Source organism: Pollicipes pollicipes, unplaced genomic scaffold (assembly GCF_011947565.3).
Source record: "Pollicipes pollicipes isolate AB1234 unplaced genomic scaffold, Ppol_2.1 Scaffold_4295;HRSCAF=5057_pilon_pilon_pilon, whole genome shotgun sequence".
NCBI classification, from domain to species: domain Eukaryota; kingdom Metazoa; phylum Arthropoda; class Thecostraca; order Pollicipedomorpha; family Pollicipedidae; genus Pollicipes; species Pollicipes pollicipes.
This window is the reverse complement of record NW_023596461.1, coordinates 39,025,036-39,046,129: the sequence shown is the minus strand read 5'-3', so window position 1 is coordinate 39,046,129 and position 21,094 is coordinate 39,025,036. Positions and strand designations below refer to the sequence as shown.

At 59.6% G+C, this 21,094-nt stretch overlaps 1 protein-coding gene across 3 annotated transcripts; it reads right to left on the bottom strand.

The window, feature by feature from the left end:
- Window positions 1-84: 84 nt before the first annotated feature.
- Window positions 85-21,054, bottom strand: LOC119096790 (peptide methionine sulfoxide reductase MsrB). Of its 3 annotated transcripts, none has more exons than XM_037219720.1 (4): window positions 20,917-21,054; window positions 7,824-7,975; window positions 2,797-2,969; window positions 85-773 (listed from the first exon to the last, which is right to left on the bottom strand). In XM_037219720.1, the coding sequence occupies exons 2-4, from the start codon at window positions 7,970-7,972 to the stop codon at window positions 343-345; spliced, it is 753 nt and encodes a 250-aa protein (XP_037075615.1). In that variant the 5' UTR covers window positions 7,973-7,975; window positions 20,917-21,054; the 3' UTR covers window positions 85-342. The 3 variants fall into 3 exon arrangements, with proteins under 3 accessions (XP_037075615.1, XP_037075617.1, XP_037075616.1); XM_037219722.1 differs by having other exon boundaries at window positions 85-737; XM_037219721.1 differs by lacking the exon at window positions 20,917-21,054 and adding an exon at window positions 18,778-18,795.
- Window positions 21,055-21,094: the final 40 nt, after the last annotated feature.

The window sequence follows — 21,094 nt, the reverse complement described above, 5'->3', positions numbered from 1 at the left end:
AAATATTTGGATTGGTACGAACTACAAACACAACACACCAGCCTTTCACCTCCACGTTCGTCCATATAGTAAAGGCGCAAGATGTAAAGATGTTCATTGCATCATATATTTGAAATGCACATGTTTACAGAAACAATAAAGCCACCTCGGCAACATAAATAATAAACAAGCTTCACGTTAGTCACTTTTGAATGCTTATTAGCAATATGGCATAGCTGCTGTACAATTGACTTTACTCACGTGAAGTACACTCTGGCTGCTCATTTCCACAACGGTCATTAGACACTTGACAAGGCTTCACAAAAAGCACGTGACATCATTCACCCTCATCTGTGGTCGTCCTCATGCCCTTCCGTTCAGGACCTGGCTACCCTGAATCTGATCTTTGATTGACGGCTCCACCAGGCCCTTGGCGCCGACAGCCGGCGGCTCGCTAGCGCCACCATCCAGACGGTTGTATTTCTCCACAACCCGCGAGATGGCACTGCCACTGCCGCCAGACGGCCGCGCGGGAGGAGAGCGCAGGCCCGCTCGCGGCGCACAGGAGCCCGCCAGGCCGCACGCGCCTTTGAAAAACTCCACCTTGCCGTCCACCACATCGATGGAGTCGTCGCGCACGAAGTCGAGCGACTCGGAGTTGACGCAGTAGCGCTTGCCGGTCGGCTTGGGGCCGTCCTTGAAGACGTGACCGAGGTGCGATGAGCAGCGCGAGCAGCTGACCTCGGTTCGCTCCATCCCTGGGTTGGCAATCAAAAGTAGGAGGTTGCCGCCAACTGAGTCAGAGAACATAAGCCAGTTAGCTTCCTCGTTGAGTTAGTAAAGCAGCAGCGCCACCTATAGCATCCCGGCAATATTTATAGATGGACATCCAGCCACCAAGGAACCGCAGCTAAGGCTCGCCGTACACCCAACGTTAATACTGGCTGGAATGTCAACCAGCCAAAGCTCCGCTTAGCTCAGACTGAGTGTGGGCTAATCATGCTATGAATCTTGTTAAGCCAAAGCATCAAGCCTTGAAATACATCCGCGGCATGATGAGCACAACTGTGCTTGGATTTTGTCGTTCGAGCAAGAAATCATCAAGCGTAGTTAAATCCTTTCAACGAATTGACCATTTTCATTCGTTTATCAACCAAAGCTTCTCTGTACCATCCATAACGCAGTTGAGGGACGTGACACTGTGACTGTGTAGTGACACAAACACCTTTATATAACACGCACATGCAGGCGGCTGATCTCCAAATCCACATGTAAGCACCATCTTCGCATGCATACACGGTGCACAGACGCATGCCTTTGTGGGCCAGTCCATGATAAGACCGCTTCCCACACAGCTCTGATTGTTTGTGCCGTTGATTTTGTCAGCTCAGCAGCCGACCGCCCACAGATGAGCATATTATCGCCACGGCGAGATCATGAGTGACGCGCAGTGAGGGGCAGGCTTCATATCCGGGGACGGACGCGCCACGATTTTGTTCCGATGTTTATGCGTATCCAAAACTTCGTTAACAAATACTAGGAATGAAACTACTCCAGTGGCATGCTAAGACAAAAACAGCGCGATAGCTTATTGACCTTTCACAATGTAAACTGCACGAGTCCCGCGTGTCGGCACTGTTCTAAAAGGACTCTGCTACGTAACCATGTCTCTTGAGGTAACGACCAAACCCCTCATGCTCCGAGCCTTAATCAATTTTTGCGCGTTACAGCGCATCCATATTCAGCTGCAGCAACGCCCAAGTTTAGTTTCTATTGCAGGGATGTGAAGCTGCCATTGTTGGATCTGCTTACGCCGAGACGATATGCCACATGCGTCAAACTGCAGTTAGTCACAACACCAGCCGAACTAAAATTGGTTGCCTTCATAGTGGCGGGAAATCAGATCAAATCCAATCAAAAGTGACATCCAACGCATCAGACGAATACCAAAGCTCACGCATCTCCAGCGCTGGCAGTGTGACCAGGCAAACATTGCGCTATCGACCTTTTGGCACCCATGTTCATCAGCCGACATGCCAGCAGCTGTGCGTCACCGGCCCACCGTCTGCTGTGCGTCGCCGACCCACCCCGTCACGTCCTCTCGTCCGACCAAGTTATTTTTACTACCGACCCCAAATGCCGCACGCGTGACTCAAGCGATGAACTGTTGATAGGATTAATCTGGCAGCTCCCGTCTCTCACCGTATGGCAGCACGAGCCGGATGTCGCAGCCCCATCACCAGGTGACCACATGCAGCCGGCACCCGAGCGCGCGCGCGGCCAGCTCAACGAGTCACCGTATGGCAGCACCAGCCGGATGTCGCAGCCCCATCACCAGGTGACCACATGCAGCCGGCACCCGAGCGCGCTCGCGGCCAGCTCAACGAGGAAGCCAAGAATAGCGACTCGTACAAAAAATCGGGGGCGCCAGGCACAAGAAGATGCGTCGGGGGACAAGGCGCTTGTCCTGCCTTGACACAAGATACGTTAGCTGGTAACGATTTACGATCGATAACAACTGACGGGGGCGGAGATTGACAACAGCTCAAATGTTCGCGAATTAATGCGTATGTGCGCGGGTGAAAAACCATGATTTTTGCGTTGGCGGTTTGGCTCAAACCACCCAAAAATTAATTTACGGGCAACAATAGTTGCTGAATTTCAAAATGTTATCATTTACAGCGAAACATTGTCAACTTGCCCGTGCACCCACTACTGCTACCGTCCCTGTGCCAGTACAACAAGCCACTCCTCCACAACATGCGGTGCAGACACGGCAAACGGTTCAGCACCACCACGACCGCATTCCGCACATACCATGGGACAGGTCTGACTTGAGCTTGACCCGACCGGCGGCGATGACGTCATAAAAGCTGGGCCAGCCAGAGCCGGAGTCATACTTGACCGCCGACGAGAAGATGTCCTGGCCACACACCAGACACCGGTAGATGCCAGGCTCCTTGTGCTTGTTGAAACGCCCCGTGAAGGCACTGCAGGTCACAGGTCAAATTCAATGTGAGTCGTGACCTCACCTGGCCTCGCGGACACCACGCGGTGGGCGGCGCAGCGGGACGTTGTGCGAAAACAAGTAAAGGTGGATGCTGAGCGGCAAGGAGGTGGGGGAGGGGGGGGGGGGACCGCTAAACACACTGCAGGATTGCGTGTGGACAAACATATAGCGAACGGCATCGTTTGTTCCTGAGAAGGCACGACGTTCTCTGACCATGACTCATGGGCCCACCGCTTCTCCTGTCCGTAGAAGCCTACGCCGCATCCTGGCAGTCCGTCTCCGCCCGGTAGTACGCCTCATTCGACAGTCTGTCTCAGCCCGGTGGTACGCCACATCCTGGCAGTCTGTCTCCACCCGGTGGTACGCCGCATCCGACAGTCTGCCTCTGTCAGGTGGTACGCCGCATCGGACAGTCTGTCTCCGCCCGGTGGTACACCTCATACGACAGTCTGTCTCCGCCCGGTGGTACGCCTCATCCGACTGTCTGTCTCCGCCCGGTGGTACGCCTCATACGACAGTCTGTCTCCGCCCGGTGGTACGCCGCATCCGATAGTCTGTCTCCGCCCGGTGGTACGCCTCATCCGACAGTCTGTCTCCGCCCGGTGGTACGCCTCATGCGACAGTCTGTCTCCGCCCCGGTGGTACGCCGCATCCGATAGTCTGTCTCCGCCCGGTGGTACGCCTCATACGACAGTCTGTCTCTGCCCGGTGGTACGCCCCATCCGACAGTCTGTCTCCGCCCGGTGGTACGCCGCATCCGACAGTCTGTCTCCGCCCGGTGGTACGCCTCATACGACAGTCTGTCTCCGCCCGGTGGTACGCCTCATACGACAGTCTGTCTCTGCCCGGTGGTACGCCTCATACGACAGTCTGTCCCCACCCGTTGGTCAGCCTGTCGAGAATCCCCCCCTCCGCCCTCCTGGCCGCCAATCATCCAGCAGGAGCGGCCAAGGTCAGCGGGTCAAGCCCGTGAACTGGCCGCCGGAGCGGGCGCGCGTGGGCGGCCGCGGCACGGGTGCAGAGCTCCGCCGGTGTTGGCCGATCGCTCGCCACCATATGGCAGCCGTCCCAATGCTCACGCACGACGGTAAACATTGTCAGCCGCGCTGAACCACTCCGGCTGCGCTTCTGCCCGCACAAACACGTTTTTGCGCGCACGTTCTGTCATGCCCTCGTTCTTTTTCGAGAGCTGCGAAGTACTCCGATTGAGCAGCGGGCGGTGGACCGGATGTTCCGCAGAAATGCAACGTTGCATTTAAACAACACTTGCCGAAGGGCATGTTATCTGGTTCGGGAAGGATTTGTTCCTCAGACTCGGCTCAGCAATGCCAGCAGGGCAGCGCCGGGCGAGCGGTGCATCATGTTTACCGATCGTACTGAAAGACTGGTTATTCCCCGGCACCCGCTTTATTGACGGCATCCGCAGGCCAGCCGCGGGAGACAATAAGGTGTATTCCGTCACTGTGTCCTGGGCACCGCAAGTAGCACGGCTCCGTGGAGACAATAAGGTGTATGTCGCCACTGTATCCTGAGCACCGCGATAGTGCGGCTCCGTGGAGTGGGGACACCTAACGAGAGCGACGGGATCACCGTCGCTGGTCTCCGCGAAGGCACATTCCCAGATCATGAGCATGCTTCCAACGAGAATATCCACGCACCAGAGCTATCAAGAAGACCTGGTCAACTGCTGCCGCTACAGAGGCGGAACAATGGCTCGCGACTCGTGAACAACGGCCCATTCAAGCAATGGGCCGCGCGGCTTTTTTGATCCGGTCGCGTGGATCTGCGAGAAAAAAAAACACACAACACACAGAATGATAACCGACGTTCATTAGTAACTGAGCTTATGACGGCTTTATTCTGATGATCACAGAGTGATCAGTCAATCACTTGATCACACTAAGTCAGCTGGTTTAGAAAATGCTGAAAACTTTGAACGCACCCAGATTTTTTGGGGCACATACAGATGGATCTAAAAGTTTAGCCGGCAGTGAAGTTCGTCCGGAGGTCGTTTTGTTGATAGCATTGCTCGGCTGACCTGGCAGGTAAGCGAGGTCTGGTCTGTTTGCAGCTAAGATCGGTACATTGGATACATGTAAGCATTCATCCGTGCTATTGTGATCCACGTGTACCGTGTACAATGGGAATGTTTGGTTGCATGTGTGTCACAGTCGACTGGCTTCACGCCTGCATAGCTTTCATAGCGCCCATCTCTCCTGCTTTAGGCCCCTGCGGCTTGTGTTGGTGACTGGTTTATTAAAAGGGGGTTTGACTCGATGTCACTGCGAGCAGGTCCGCCAGAACCGGGTGCTGTTTCACGCTTTCTTGCCGCTTTATGCAGTATGGAATGGTGTTTTTTTTTTAGCATCGCAATATCGCGGAACGACCAATGCTGATGAAGAGCCTGCGTGCAAATGACCAGAAAACATTGCAACATAAGCAATTAAAGAATTGTACCACCTGTGACCAAAACTGCATTGTGATAAATCAGCCGATCACAAACATTTAAGACGACCAATCACGATATTAGCCGAGATGGGCCGGGCCGCTACGGCTGCGGTCTTTGCGTGATTAACATAGCATGCTCGCCCTACGACCTCGCAAGCAACGCAAACAGCTGGATGCGTATATAACCACTCCATTGGCACCATACACGTCGAACCATCAAGAAAGCAAGAATAGAGGCCTAGCAAAGTATTTCGGCCCAACACGCATGGTGCGTGCCTGCGCATTCTCTACCATATCGTCTAGATTGTCGCACAATCAGGTGGGGAGCTTGATTGGCTACACCTGCGCTTCCGAGCAAACTGGGGCAGTAGGGCCAATTTCACTGTTATCTGCGCGTGAACGCAAACAGAGTGCGCGCGACCGGGGAGGCCCCGGAAGGACCACGCAACCAGCGGCGCCCAGAGCGCATGGGCAGTACACAGTCCCGTCGGCCACTCTCAGCAAAACTACGCCAGTTTTTCAGACACCAGCCGGGGGTGCTAAAACGGGCTTTCAGTCACGAGGGAAGCGTCCGCCCTGCGTGCGAACTTACAGCGTCCCCTGGTCTCCAGAGGGCTCCGGTTTTGACGTCCAATCTCGGCGCAGCCCCGTGTCGAGCGATAGCTTCGTTTGGTTAGGATTAAAGCCGTTTAGGCCAGTAATGACCATTTCAGGGCTGTAGGATTAAGGCGAGAGGTCATTAATGGCGCACGCCTGCGGCCGCCGTGCGAGGCCTCCGCCAAGCAGCCTTACCCGGCACGGGGACCCTTCTTTGGTGCTTGAGCGCGCTCTCGGGCGGGGCTCGCGCGGCGAGGCTGTAAAGCCGGCTCACGGCTGGCAGCGAGGCCCGCTGAGATGGGCAGCTCCAGGATTCGGAATGACACGACGCAGCAGGAAAGCCCGCCCAATGACCAGTGAAGGTGGCTGGCTGGATGCTGATGGGAATGGCCCGATGCCACCAGACTGAGTTTGGCGCTGTCGGCACCGACACATTGACATCGTGGCGTGTGAAATCTCCAAAACACAACTGGACCAAAAATATCCGTCGACATCAATATGACATCAATTTATGCCACCTGATTGGTGTCACTCTGCGCCACCCGCGGCGGCCCGCCACGCGCGACACGGTTACCATCGCTCCACTCGGGACTTCCACCCCGGACCACCGCCACCGGGACCGCTACACCCCGGACCACCGTCGCCGGGGCCGCTCCACTCTGGATCATCGCCACCGGGACCGCTCCACTCGGGACTTCCACCACCGAGACCGCTCCACCCCGGACCACCGCCACCGGGACCGCTACACCCCGGACCACCGTCGCCGGGGCCGCTCCACTCTGGATCATCGCCACCGGGACCGCCCCACCCCGGACCACCGTCGCCGGGGCCGCTCCACTCTGGATCATCGCCACCGGGACCGCTCCACTTTGGACCACCATCGCTGGGACCGCTCCACCCCGGACCACCGCCACCGGGACCGTCCCCACCCCGGACCACCGTCGCCGGGGCCGCTCCACTCTGGATCATCGCCACCGGGACCGCTCCACTTTGGACCACCACCGCTGGGACCGCTCCACCCCGGACCACCGCCGCCGGGACCGTTCCACCCCGGACCACCGGGGTCGGCGTGGCGTGTCTGGGCCTCGTAAAGTCGGCGCGCCAACGAGCGGGCCGCCCAATGGGCTTGTTGATATAGGTCAGTTTGTGTTGGCGCCCGCCGAAAAACGCCGATGTGTGCCGGTCAAGGATCGCGATGACAAAAGGCAATATGACCTCTCAGACCGCTGGTGGCGCACTGGTACGGCGTGGTGATCTATGCATGGTCGCAATTCATGAGCGCAGATGTAAGACCTTCGTGTAGACGTACTTATTGCCTGGTGTACTTGATGTAGGGCGGCATGCCGATCATCAGATGCTCGTCCGCTCCCGCGGGATTTACATAAAAACGTGGCATGTGTTGACTTCTAAATATAGCTGAACAAAAAACATTCGTCTGAGTGCGAGTGAGACTGAACTAACAAATATCACTAAAAGTACGAAATTTTACAATGTGATTAAATTCACCGGATGGCCAGGACATACAGTGAACAGCAAGAAACAGATCTTATTTTTACCAGTCGCCCTGAAATGACAACCTCTATATTCCTTAATTACCAATGCCATCTCCAGCACGTAACACCGTCTGCCTCCGTCTCTGCGTAACGTCACCGGGCCGGGCCTGACGTGACGTCATGGGGCCGGGCCTGACGTGACGTCGTGGGGCCGGGCCTGACGTGACGTCATCGGGCCGGGCCTGACGTGACGTCACCGGCCGGGCCTGACGTGACGTCACCGGGTCGGACCTCACCGTTCCGTGCCCTTCTCCTGGGTGACCTGGTACTGGAGCGGGGTGAGCCGCTTCCTCAGGGCGGTGCGGTCCAGGCTGAAGGCGTCGCCAGCAGGCGCCTCGACCTTCTTCGGTGACCCCTGTCCGCTGGCGCTCGCCGGCTGGCTCATCGTCTGGCGAGCGAGAGCGTGGTCAGAGGCATGCGTGAACCGCCGGCTCCGCAGCCTGGGGTGACGCGCAGTCACACCGGCCAATGACGTACGAGTTGTCGCACCGAAACATGACGCGACAACACAGTCGTGAGATCCTGGCGGCTGTCGAAACGGCTGGCACGTGACGGGCGGCTATGACAGCGGAAAAGTGACAAAAACTCATCACGTTGAGCTTGCACAAAAGTATGGAAACTGCGTCAACTGTGGTCATTAGCGTGGTAAGCACCGTACCCACCACGCAGTTGACGCCTCCAACAGCACAGACAAGCCCTCTCCGAGGCGAGTCGATTAGTGTGCGTACAAATACAGGTGGGAGGTCTTTGGTTCAGACCCGACTTTGGCAGACTTTCCCTCGACTAGCTCCTGCCCAGGAGAGACAGCGAACGGAGAGTGTACGCCCTGCCGCGGGGCTAACACTGTACCAGCCAGCACCCGCGGCAGTGGGTCCACAGTCGTGATCTGCCTTTCCATGTACCCCACGGTCTGGTGGCCCAACTTGATGACCCGGCCTCGCTGTCCTCTGTCGCCGGAGCGGCAGACACCAGAGCAGTCCCTTGGCCACCGGGCCCAAAAGATCGGCATTGGCGGCCGCTGTGTGCGTTACACCGGCATCCTTACAGCAAGCGCGCCGTCCAGGCTGTTCCGCGGCGGTGAAAGAAACAAAACCCCTGCCGTGCATATATATTGTGCGGTGTTTCTGTGCCCGTGTATGCAACCAGACAAATGCCCTGGGCGCGAAATATATCCAAAGACCAACACAGACAATCGAGACATTTAGCGGCGCAAGCCCACACCCGTAATCTCCAGCTATCCGGACAGCGGGACAGCAGAGGAAAGGACCACAGCTGTAGACCGTGGGCGGACTGGGCGCGCTCCCGGGCAGCGGGACAGCGGAGGAGAGGACAACAGCTGTAGACCGTGGGCGGACTGGGCGCGCTCCCGGGCAGCGGGACAGCAGAGGAGAGGACAACAGCTGGAGACCGTGGGCGGACTGGGCGCGCTCCCGGACAGCAGGACAGCAGAGGAGAGGACAACAGCTGTAGACCGTGGGCGGACTGGGCGCGCTCCCGGGCAGCGGGACAGCAGAGGAGAGGACAACAGCTGGAGACCATGGGCGGACTGGGCGCGCTCCCCTGCCACCAGGCCGACAGGCCGCCGTCCGGCTCCGGCCGCTGGCCATCCCGGCCTCCGGTTTGGTGGCTGCCGAGCCTGCTGAGCGCGGCGCCAGCGTCACCACTCGACGGCTGCGGACGGGTGTTGACCGGCACGGCGCTAAGTCACCGGTCAGCTTCCCCCGGCGCTCGGATCGGTGACAGGATGTGCCAGGCCTGGCGGCCGGTGACCGGCGAGTGAGCCGACCGGAGGGCACTGACGTCTGGGTGAGCCGACCGGAGGGCACTGACGTCTGGGTGAGTCGAGCGGAGGGCACTGACGTGTGGGTGAGTCGAGCGGAGGGCACTGACGTGTGGGTGAGTCGAGCGGAGGGCACTGACGTCTGGGTGAGTCGAGCGGAGGGCACTGACGTGTGGGTGAGTCGAGCGGAGGGCACTGACGTGTGGGTGAGTTGAGCGGAGGGCACTGACGTCTGGGTGAGTCGAGCGGAGGGCACTGACGTGTGGGTGAGTTGAGCGGAGGGCACTGACGTCTGGGTGAGTCGAGCGGAGGGCACTGCCCTTACCCATGCGGAAAGGAGCGCCCAAACTCAGAACAAGAGCTCACGGGTACATACCAGGGCGGTCTGGGATGGATCCGTGCTTAAACCCTCTGGCTTTTCCTCGTAAACTGCTTCACAAACCTCCAGTGCAACTCTTCCTCCCTCAGAACCGTCAATGTCCGAATGCAAAGAAAAGTCACAAAAAGCACACAAACAATACACCTGGAGCGCAAAGCACGCGGTTTGTACTGGCACGGAGGCGTCCGCGCCACGTGACCGTCATCGGGTGCCGGTGCTGGGCGCGGCCGCCTTGCAGCCCGTGCGGGAATGTCACAGCGTGACGCCACACCTGGCCACGTGCCAAACCGACACTCGTGTGAAGCCCACAGAACAATGGCGCTCTCCCGTGGCGACAGTCGTGGCCCGCGCTTCCTGCGAGACCGGCAGGCGCGGTGGTCACGGCTTCCCAGCGCGGAGAGGGCCGACCGGGACTGGGCAGCTATAGCCGGCGCCCGAACAAGACTGGGCAGCTATAGCCGGCACCCGACCGAGACTGGGCAGCTATAGCCGGCACCCGAACAAACCATGCAGCTGCACAAGACCACAATTAGCGACAGCGGCACTGGCCTGTTTCTCGCTTGGGTGAGTCCGTCTAGCTTGCCGGCGCGATACGCTTGAAATCTTGCTAATATCGAACCGCTCCGGGTTCATCTTCCGCGCCATTGATCAGCTCCGTAATTTTCATATAGCTAACATATATTCTGCAGCAGTTGTTTCGACCATTGGCGCCCAAAGCCAGATATTTGCCCGGCTGCCCGATGGCTCGACACGCACCCAAGCCCGCGCCCGCCGCGCTGCCGCCGGTCGGAGAGGAGGGTGAGTCGCTGACGATCTGGCGGAGGGACGACGGCAGAGGGGAGGACACGCGCCGCGGGCCAGCGACCGCCGCTCAGTGCCGTCCCCGCCGGCGACCAGAAAGGGGGGGGGGGTCCCGGGCCCGGGGCCAGCACGGTCGATACCGACACAAGTGCGGCCCCTGTCGCGCCCGCGCGGTGCCCGGCCGGCACCCGGAGAGCCGAAGCAGCCGCCAGCGAGGGAGCGACGCGCCAGGTGACAGCAACCGGCGCCGCTGGCATGGAGGCCCGTCAGCACAGGTGGAGCTTGTCGTGTGGGTGGGCGACAGGAGCGGAAGGAGGTCGCCAGCGAGAACACGTGAGGAACGGCACTGAGGTGACTGACATCTGGCCAGGAGCTTTTTAAAGCGAACAGCTGCATATGGGGATACAAATGTGCGACAAATGATTCACAGTGTGAAGTAAATATGTTAAATGGGTGAGCACTGACAACAACAAAGGCATGCGAGTCATGACCCCGAGCCCGCCCCGGATCTGGGTCACTGTTGCTGCGTGCACGGTGTCCACTGGTTTTCGCCGGTCGCCCGGGTCACGAGCAGCACGGCGCGCCGGTCCAACGCCGCTTTTTGCGTCACGATCGGTCGCACCGCCGGCGTCACGCACCGTGACCGCACGTGCACAGACTGGGCTCCGGTGCGGCGAGCGCAGGACGAGCCCGGCGAGGCAGCGGCGGGCAGAGGCCAGGACGCAGAGAGAGATAGATAGGGAGAGAGTGGAGGCAGCGAAGCGAGGAGCCGACGGACAAAGGGTAGAGCTCCGCGGCGGGGGGCCGGACGGATCGGGGCCAGCAGCAGCGACGCACAGGGCGGACGGTACTGCGGATGGGAGAGGGGCGGCAGAGAGCGAGACCGCCACGGCTGCAAGGCGCCATTTGGGAGGGGGGGGGGGATGCTGACATTCATGGGAGCAGCGTAACAAAGAGCGAGACAGACGGGGGATGGCAGCAGTGTAGCGGATGATAGAATGTCAAAAAAATGAAAAAATAGGAGCACAGTAGAGAGCAAAAAGCACTTCTCAGAATTTATGAAAAGTTGTCATATCTTCGCAAAAGCCAGGACTGCAACGAGATCCAACACCTACCTCAAAACAAAACGTTTCTGTCCCCAACATTACCGTAAAGGGATTGAGCCCACTGAAATGCTGTTCAGCTGCACGTTAAGAACTTTCAAATGTCTCCTGATTACCTTTTACATTGCAATACTCTTTTTACGCTTTGACCACTACAAATACAATATGAGGAGCGCTAAGCAAAGGCGCGGCCAGATGCGCTTACCGCCGTAGTTTTGGCTTTCGCATAAAACACGGGTACTTAGGTTTCTTCTGGTGAGAGCTGACTTAGTGCCGCCCCCACCCCATACAAAATCATTGCCGCTCCCTTTGCGGCATAGTGCGGATAGACATGACACCTACGAAAGTCTTGGTATTACGGCACAGTCCCGGCAGAGCGCAGCGCTGGTATTACGGCACAGTTCCGGCAGAACGCAGCGCTGGTGCAGCCGAGCTGTCATCAGCGGGCGGGTTGACCAGATAGGCAACCGATGGATCTGCGTTGTGTCAGGCGATGTCAGGTCTCCTGGCACGGCACGGCACGGCAGACGACCGTCAGGTCTCCTGGCACGGCACGGCACGGCAGACGACCGTCAGGTCTCCTGGCACGGCACGGCACGGCAGACGACCGTCAGGTCTCCTGGCACGGCACGGCACGGCAGACGACCGTCAGGTCTCCTGGCACGGCACGGCACAGCAGACGACCGTCAGGTCTCCTGGCACGGCACGGCACGGCAGACGACCGTCAGGTCTCCTGGCACGGCACGGCACGGCAGACGACCGTCAGGTCTCCTGGCACGGCACGGCACGGCAGACGACCGTCAGGTCTCCTGGCACGGCACGGCAGACGACCGTCAGGTCTCCTGGCACAGCACGGCAGACGACCGTCAGGTCTCCTGGCACGGCACGGCAGACGACCGTCAGGTCTCCTGGCACGGCACGGCACGGCAGACGACCGTCCCGACGTCAGAGACAGCTCGTGGCTCGTCCAAGCAGCTGACCTTGAGGACTGGCCTCAACACAATGGCGTAGTTTGTCCACCATTCAGCATTGTTGCCGGTCGCCTCACGGGAAAAGACACGGCGGGCAGGTTGCAACGCCGCAGCTGACGCCTCTAGCAAAGCGCGTGGGATGAACTTCGGGTCTCCTGGAGAACTGCCGGAAATGCGGGCTGTTTAGGCAACCACCGAACAGCATCTAGCCAGGCTGGCTGGTTTCCCATAATCCACTCGACCCGCTAGTCAGGTGTAAAGGTCAAAAGCCACTGACGAAACACAACGTTATGCGAACACAAAAGCCGCAGCTATCAGCTAGCTCTCATCCCTTACCTAACCTTGTGCCAGCTGTGCCCAGCCTTGCTGAATGATCACAATTGAGGCGGGAAATGCTTCGTGCATCTAACCGGGCCAAAGCCAAATCAAATCGAATGCAACATAGAGCCCATTATCACGTGCCCCATCGAGCACGTGCACCCATAGCGCGTCCACCGGCTATCAGGGAGGGGCGGCCGACATGTCGGGCGTGCCGGCCACGTCTCCGCGTCAGCGGGGAGCGCCGCCGCTGCGGCGCCGCAGTCCCACGGTCAAAACTGCAAGCCCGGCCCGGCCAGTGCACGTTCATGATGACGCTGGCTCGCGCGGCCCTCCACGCTGACTGGATAACCACCGCGTCCGTGGCCGGCGGCGGCTGCCGACGCCGACTCGTGACGCTGTGCCCCTCCACGTGTCTGGAGCCCTCTTGTGTACAAGGTCGGGCTCACGGCGGAGGACGGCTTGCCGTCGCAGATCCCGGACTTTGGTCACCAGGCATCTACGTGCTCTTAATCACCGCCCTGCAGCTCCGACCGGCGAACCTTTCCACACTATCTGCTGAGATCGCTCCCAGATCTGCTGAGATCCCGCCTGACATGGAGGGCATCCTGGTAAGTCTTCTCGATCGGCGCGTTATCGCAGTGTGCTCAGGCTGCAGATGCGGCGCCGAGCAGACGCAGGTGCGCCCAGTCAGGCGTCGCCACGCCACCAAGACACGGCTCTGTTATCACGCTGGGCGGATTCCAGTCGGCTTTAACCGGCAGAGCTGAGCGCGAGCAGTCCTTGGAACGGAGGCCGCACAGCCGCCATGGGCGGGACGTGCCCCGCGCCTCGGATCCGGCCCGGTCCGGTCCGGTCCGGTCCTGCCCTGGTTGCGGCGTGGTCTGCCGACGACGGCACGCGGTCGGCGCCAGCCCTGGGCCGAGACGAGCCCCGGCCCGGAGACCGGAGCCAACAACAGCAGCACGCGGCCCGAAATACGGCCGAGTCGGCGGCGCCACGGGCCCGGAGCGTGCTCCGTGACCTTTCCCGTCTATGCATCGGTCGGCGCTACGCTCAACCTCACGCCGTCACGAACTGTTCCGCAAAACACAGCTGATTCAGTTGACGACAAAACTCAGCTGTGCTGTCGTCGCTTGCGAAGCTTTGGCGTTCCATGCAAGTCTGCGCTGTTAAGGTATATCGCAACGAAAGTCGTCAAGTGGCGTGACGGAGGCGTGTTCGCGTCGCCGTTTCAGCCACGGCTGATAACATTTTCGCTGCGGTGCATACTCCACCCAGACGGCCAGGTGGCCTTCGGCGGCGCACCAGTGCCGGTCTGCAGAGGGGATCAAACGCCCCTGGAGGTCAACTAGCACCCCAGTGACGTCACCTTGCTGCACTCCAGCTGGGTAAGGCGCATCACATTAATTAACGAGGGTCATGAGCCTGCACCACTCCCTGGCATGGCTGCTGCGATGCCCTCAAGCCTGATGATCTATCCGCATTGTAATCCTGAAACAAGTGACACACTGCGTCTGATTCCATGCTGATCAACGGCATAGACTATGGAGGCCAGCTGCAACCAGTGACATCCCTTGGCCGGGTTCGGGCGAGGTTTCGGCCGGCTCGGCAGCCTTGATCTCGAGGAGACGCGACATTTGGGCCATGGCCCGGAACACAGACCTCAGCGGCTGACTTCACGAGAGATTGCCCGCTGACAACGGGCACACCCCAGTGGCGCGCGACGGGACAAACCCGCTCTGCGGCGGGCCAGCACGCGGAACTGAACCAGTCAGGAAGGACAGCACGGGCCGACCTTCGGGCCAGGCATGAGGTCAGCCGCGCCCGGGACGGCCGACCTGTCCAGCACGTGACCAGAATCCCACCCGGGAGTGCCGGACGTGACCGGCGCTGCCGCGTCCGGCCGCGGCAGGTCGTCATATCTGCCCGGCGCTACATCACACAGGGAATGGTAGGGCTCCTGCTGCCTGGCAGCGGGTTTTAGGGGGATCAGTGCCTTCATGACCATGTTCCACATTTGAAGATATTTGAAGAAAGCATCAGATATGATGGAATAAGCTCACTTATAACTATTGTTATACTTTCTTACAGGAAAAGACTGCTCTAGACAACAAAGTTTCTCTTTCCTTCACAGCACTCCCTTGATACAACGCTTCAATATCCCATTCAGCTTTCCATCAGAGGAATCGCGTGATTTTTAAAGCAAGGACAGTCAGTTGCTTCGAGTTGTATCACTCTGTTGGCTGCACTAAATCACGGGGACACTAGATGGCCCATCCTGCTGGAACTCCATTGAGAGCGTTATGTGCCGGACGCAGCTGGCGTCTCTCGGTTTAGGGAGGTTATGCCTTACCACGCTTTTACAGAACACATAAACCCGCAGTGTTATGACGGCAAACAGCAGCTCGCGCACGTTCCATGGGCAGACAACGGTCCACGAAAATATTCCAATCCTCACGATAAAGTACAGAACGGTGTCTCGACTTCTCGCGACGGGCGAACGACGCATGCTAACCGAGGACAGACCGGAGCCGTCTTCATCCTCCTTCTCTTCCTCACCACTTCCTCCACTCTATTATCCAGACCACCTCTCTCTCTCTCTCTCTCTCTCTCTCTCTCTCTCTCTCTCTCTCTCTCTCTCTCTCTCTCTCTCTCTCTCTCTCTCTCTCTCTCTCTCTCTCTCTCTCTCTCTCTCTCTCTCTCTCTCTCTCTTTCTCTCTCTCTTTTAACCACGAATGCTAAAGCGTAGACAATTAGGGCTCAAATAAGGCCCTCCGCCCGTGCGATACCACACCCGCTCAGGTTTCAGGTGTTGGGCGGCGAGCGAGGCCGGGCACGTCAGCCAGGCGGCCGCAGGCGCGCTCACGCCGCGTTAGAGCGTGCTGCCACACGTGGCCTGGCTGGAAACGGGTCACATTATGCACGGCCAGGCGCCCGCAGCGCCTGAGCATGCGTCAAATTGGCAGCCATCGACAGATGTGTGTGGGAAGGAACGCTCCGTTGCCACGGAGACCAATGTTGGCAGAGGTCAGGTGGATTACAGCGGTCACAGAAAGTCAGGGAGAACTCGAGACCAAGCAGGCCACAGGATCCGAAGGCTTCAGTTGGTCCACAAAGCACGGGAGCAGGAGGTCAAACTTTTGGGGGGAGCGCTATCCAAAATAGCGTTTAAAGCAAAATAAGAATATGCCAAGCAAAAGTATCGATAAAAATGCCAGTCAATACAAACCGACTACGAACATAAACACGTAAAATAATATATAAGGGGGTGTAATACGCGCTATGAGGAGACAGGCGTGCCGTGGTTTGAATCAGCGTTGAAAGCAGCTATTTCCTTCCGGGAGACCGTCACTCGCCTTTTTAAGGACCTCTACCACCTCATACAGGATTGGTATTCAACATAAAGGGACGGACTGAGTGGACTTTCGGGGGAGCTCCTCCCAATTTGTAAGAAGGCCCCACTGACCACTGAAAAGGCCCCAAGGTTGGAAAAGGGCACGCTGGAGTGTATATAGGCCGTTGCTCGTGTACAAAGATGCTTCCACCGACCTGTGAAAAGTACCAACCAGCTCAGCTGGACCATCTTCACAGGCAAGCAGGAGCTGCCTAACACTGCAGAAAGCCTCTCCGCCAGCAGACATGTGTGGATATCTCCACTGCCCAGAACGGCCTCTTAACAGGCCGGCGGGAGCTGCTCACCACTACAGAGAGCCCCCCCCCCCCCCCCCACCAGCAGATATGTGTGGATATCTCCACTGCCCAGCAGGGCCCCTTAACAGACCGGCGGGAGCTGCTCACCACTACAGAGAGCCTCCCCACCAGCAGACATGTGTGGATATCTCCACTGCCCAGCAGGGCCCTTAACAGGCCGGCGGAAGCTGCTCACCACTGCAGAGAGCCTCCCCACCAGCAAAAATGTGTGTATATCTCCACTGCCCAGAACAGCCTCTTAACAGGCCGGCGGCAGCTGCTCACCACTACAGAGAGCCTCCCCACCAGCAAACATGTGTGGATGTCTCCACTGCCCAGAACGGCCCCTTAACAGGCCGGCGGAAGCTGCTCACCACTGCAGAGAGCCTCCCCACCAGCAGACATGCGTGGATATCTCCACTGCCCAGCAGGGCCCCTTAACAGGCCGGCGGGAGCTGCTCACCACTACAGAGAGCCTCCCCACCAGCAAACATATGTGGATATCTCCACTGCCCAGAACGACCTCTGAACAGGCCGGCGGGAGCTGCTCACCACTACAGAGAGCCTCCCCACCAGCAAACATGTGTGGATATCTCCACTGCCCAGCAGGGCCCCTTAACAGGCTGGCTGGAGGTCCCGTCGGAGGCTGACAGGACCGCCCCTTATCGACCGGTACAGACCCTCTCCAACGAACGGTGAGTCCCCAACAGGCTATCAGGCGTCTCTGAACGTTTCTTCTGGAGACCCCTGCTTCCCGGTAAAGCGCACCCGCTGACCTGTGAGAGACACCTATCCGGTCGGCAGGAGTATCTTCACGAGCGTGCAGGAGACCCTTAATAAGACCCCGTTGAATGAAGACTCTCTGTCGACTTGAAGAGAGACCCATCTGGAGTGCAGCGGGTCGGTAATCGGGGGTCCTTTACAGTTCGGCACGCAAATGTATATGTTCAAACGAGGAGGGGGAGGGGGGGGGGGGAGCTGAGAGTCTCTAGCGGATTTGTGGCAAAGTCCTCTCGGTCCAGGTCCTTCGGGTCCATCCGGGGCCGGCCTACACCGGGATGGTCCTCACCCTCTCCGGGTTAGTCCATGATACGTATATGATAAGCTTCACAACGAGAAAACCAGCGTGTTTTGGAAAAGAGGGCAGGACTGCCGTAAGAAGCCAATTGCTTGTATTTCATTAGGTGCATGAAGAATACTAAGTCTTTGAAGGTACTGCAAATCGTAGTACCTGGCTGCACACAAACATGGGATGCAATCATTCTTCCACATCGGCCGTTGTTTTATGCCATAACATGATTCCAAATGCATGGACCCGCCTGGTCGCCGGGGTCTCTGAGCCCAGCTCGTCCCCTCCCCCTCCTTGCTGGGTAAAATCCTCGCAACGCCACTGGCCCAAGGCTCTGCACGCGAAGGCACTGCCGCTCGAACGGACTAGCTTCCAACCATCGTCGTCATTCCAGCTCACGCCTGAGTTATGAATGTGCACAAAGTAAGTCATTTTTTCTATTGCTGCCCTCCCCAGCCATTCCACGCCGCCCTCCACGGACGCCTGTGCGTCGCCAGACGGCGCCCCCGGGTCGCCCGCGGCTCACGAGCGGGACCCGCCCGGAGCACACCTCGCGACGGCGGCCGACGCGTGCCACGGGCGTGCGTCCGGTCGGTGCGTCGGAGCGGATTAGCGCGGCGCACGGCCGCCGGGCGGACGCCAGCGCGGCCGATCAGGGCTGCTCAGTGGAGGGCGTTCGGCGCCTGGCCGATACGCTTTCACGTCTGCTGAGCTGCGGCGACCCGATGCCGACTTTTTGCCGTAATGTTTTAATCGTTTCGCCGCATTGTGGAGGTAAACGGTACGGTATGGTAAGTAGGTGGGCGTCCGACTGGAAAAAGTGGGACGGAATAAGAAGGCTTGGCCCTCCGGCTGGTGGGATTGTTCCGTCCCTGTTGTTCACTATGGATACATCGTCACGCGACTTGTAGACAAGGCACTGGGGCGTGGGAAGCAACACTGAAGGGTGGGAGTGTCGAAATGGTTTTGTGGAGATGCTTGTGTTTGCTACAGCAATCACACGCCACTGTAATGAATGATGTACAAGTTTGCTGCGCAGTCTCCGAGCAGTCGAACTGCCCATATATCACACTCACCCTGCCAATGAACTCTGTTCAGATATCCCCAGTGGTTACGCAATGCCCACCACCACCACGACCACCACACTCCCACCCATAAACCCGGGGCGCCTGAGCGAGTCTGCGACGGGCGGGGGACTGTGCTCCACGGTTCGTGGGACCTCACCGGCGGGCTAGGGACAAGGTCGCTGTGGCGCGGGCGGGGCCACCGCAGCCGCAGCCGCGGGAGCTGCAGCCCGACCGCCTCCAGCGCAGCCAGCCGACCTATGGGCTGCAGCTCGGTGCCGGCTCGGGGCGCAGGGTCATCGCTCAGGCCTCCAGCGCAGCCAGCCGACCTATGGGCTGCAGCTCGGTGCCGGCTCGGGGCGCAGGGTCATCGCTCAGGCCTCCAGCACAGCCAGCCGACCTATGGGCTGCAGCTCGGTGCCGGCTCGGGGCGCAGGGTCATCGCTCAGGCCTCAGCGCCAGCGCCGACTCGCGGCGGAGACCAGCGCAGCCGCGGCCGTCGCCCGCCGAAGCGGCGCTCATCTGACCAGTCTCCCTCCCCTAGGCAACAATCACGGCGCAGTCTCCCTCTCCCGGGGCGGCGATCACGGCGCAGTCTCCTTCCCCCGGGGAACGACCACGGCGCGGTCTCCCTCCCCCGGGGCAGCGACCACGGCGCAGTCTTCCTCCCGGGGCCGCGATCACGGCGCGGTCTCCCTCCCCCGGGGCAGCGACCACGGCGCAGTCTCCTTCCCCCGGGGCCGCGATCACGGCGCGGTCTCCCTCCCCCGGGGCAGCGATCACGGCGCAGTCTTCCTCTCGGGGGCTCCGAGGTCAGGAGGCTCCGGCCGAGCCCCTGGGGTGACACCTAACGGACGCAGCCGCCCGCCTTGTCGGAGGGGTCAGAGTGGGCCAGAGGGGACCAGAGCCGCCACTTCTGGTGCATATCTCACTGGCTCTCTGGGTGCTCGGTGGTCGGGGCGCGCGGAGTAGGGGCGAAGGCCTTTGGACCTGGTCGGAGCGGCACTAGCCGACCTGAGGGCAGAAGACTGTCTGGATGGACAACAGTCGGCTGGAGTAGGTCAATTTCGCGCTTGCGGCACACGTGCCCATTGACATATCGATGACTGCATAAAACACAGTCCTTCGTGTACCGAGTTGCATAACGTATCTCTGGCATGCAATAGTCGGATGAATTTTGATATCGCGTTGGGTTTGACCCAGCAAGTGGTATTTCAGTGAATCCCGCAGTCAACCCCAGATGAATGGATACCGATCCGGCCCAGCCCCAGACCTAGTGACCCCCGTCGGCCGGATCTGTCCGCGCGAGGTTTGTGGGGGGGGGGGGGTCATCGATTTCTGTCCTTCGACCGACACAGGGCGGACGAGGGCCCTCCGACAACTGGAGGCACTCACCAGTCAAAATATCTTAAAGACCACAGACCCTTCAGACCCACAGACCCAAAGACCCTTCAGAGACTGGTCTGGCATGCGCCCCGGTACCCCGCACGTTCCTCCGCCTCCGCCGTTCGGTATGCGACCGCCGTGACGTGAGAATGCGCGCGCCGCCGCCCCGTCTGCGCCGTCGTCGCACGCGGCGCGCCAAAACCGATGGCGCGAGCGAGCGCGTGCGCCGAGGGACCACGCGATCAGAACGGGAGGCCCACGCGACTCGAGCCAGCCATTGTCAGCCGCGCTGGCACGAGGCCGCAGCCGGTGCAGGCGCGCGACGGGAGAACCGGGGAGGGCGGCGGGTGCAGAGCAGCCCTGTTATCGACGTCCGGCTTCAGTGGAAGCGCTATGCGTGCCGGTGGGACAACGCATCGCAATGCTCAAGGTTAGCGCAGTGTCAATGTCGACCTCAATGGTCCGGACGTGATGCTTCCCCGCCAGCGAGTTTGGCAGCATCACAACACGCGCAAGCGAAATGCGAAACGCTGAATGCGAAATGATGCTCGCGTTTCCACTCCAGTGGCGCGAGTAAGTTGAAAGAAAAAGGCACAACTGATGGCAGTTAAAGACACCCGTCCAGGTCGTTCTCTAGCAGCTCTCAACACGGTTGCCTGTTCCAAAGACCAGTCGCACAGCCGGCCAGGTGCGATGCCGGGTCGCACGCGGCACCGGCCGGCCGTAACTGGGTCAGGTCCCGATCGATCGGCGACGGCCGCTCACCTTCGCCTGCGCGCCTCGCGCTGTCGGCGGTCAGCTGCCGGGCTCGCTGCGGTCGGCGGCGACGGCCTGCCACCTCGCGCGCCTCGCTGTCGGAGACGGATCGACGCGCGCCCCGCAGCCTCCGCACCGCCTACTGCCGCGTGCCGGCTGGTGCGGCTGGCGGCGCCGGCCGGCGGCG

What these genes read in the sequence shown, in the direction of transcription:
- LOC119096790 (XM_037219720.1), bottom strand. Translation starts at nt 7,972, where the DNA reads ATGAGCCAGCCGGCGAGCGCCAGCGGACAGGGGTCACCGAAGAAGGTC. An exon ending in CAGGAGAAGGGCACGGAACG is followed by an intron (nt 2,970 to 7,823) that starts GTGAGGTCCGAC and finishes TGTGACCTGCAG; the next exon opens with TGCCTTCACGGGGCGTTTCA. An exon ending in CAAGTCAGACCTGTCCCATG is followed by an intron (nt 774 to 2,796) that starts GTATGTGCGGAA and finishes TCTCTGACTCAG; the next exon opens with TTGGCGGCAACCTCCTACTT.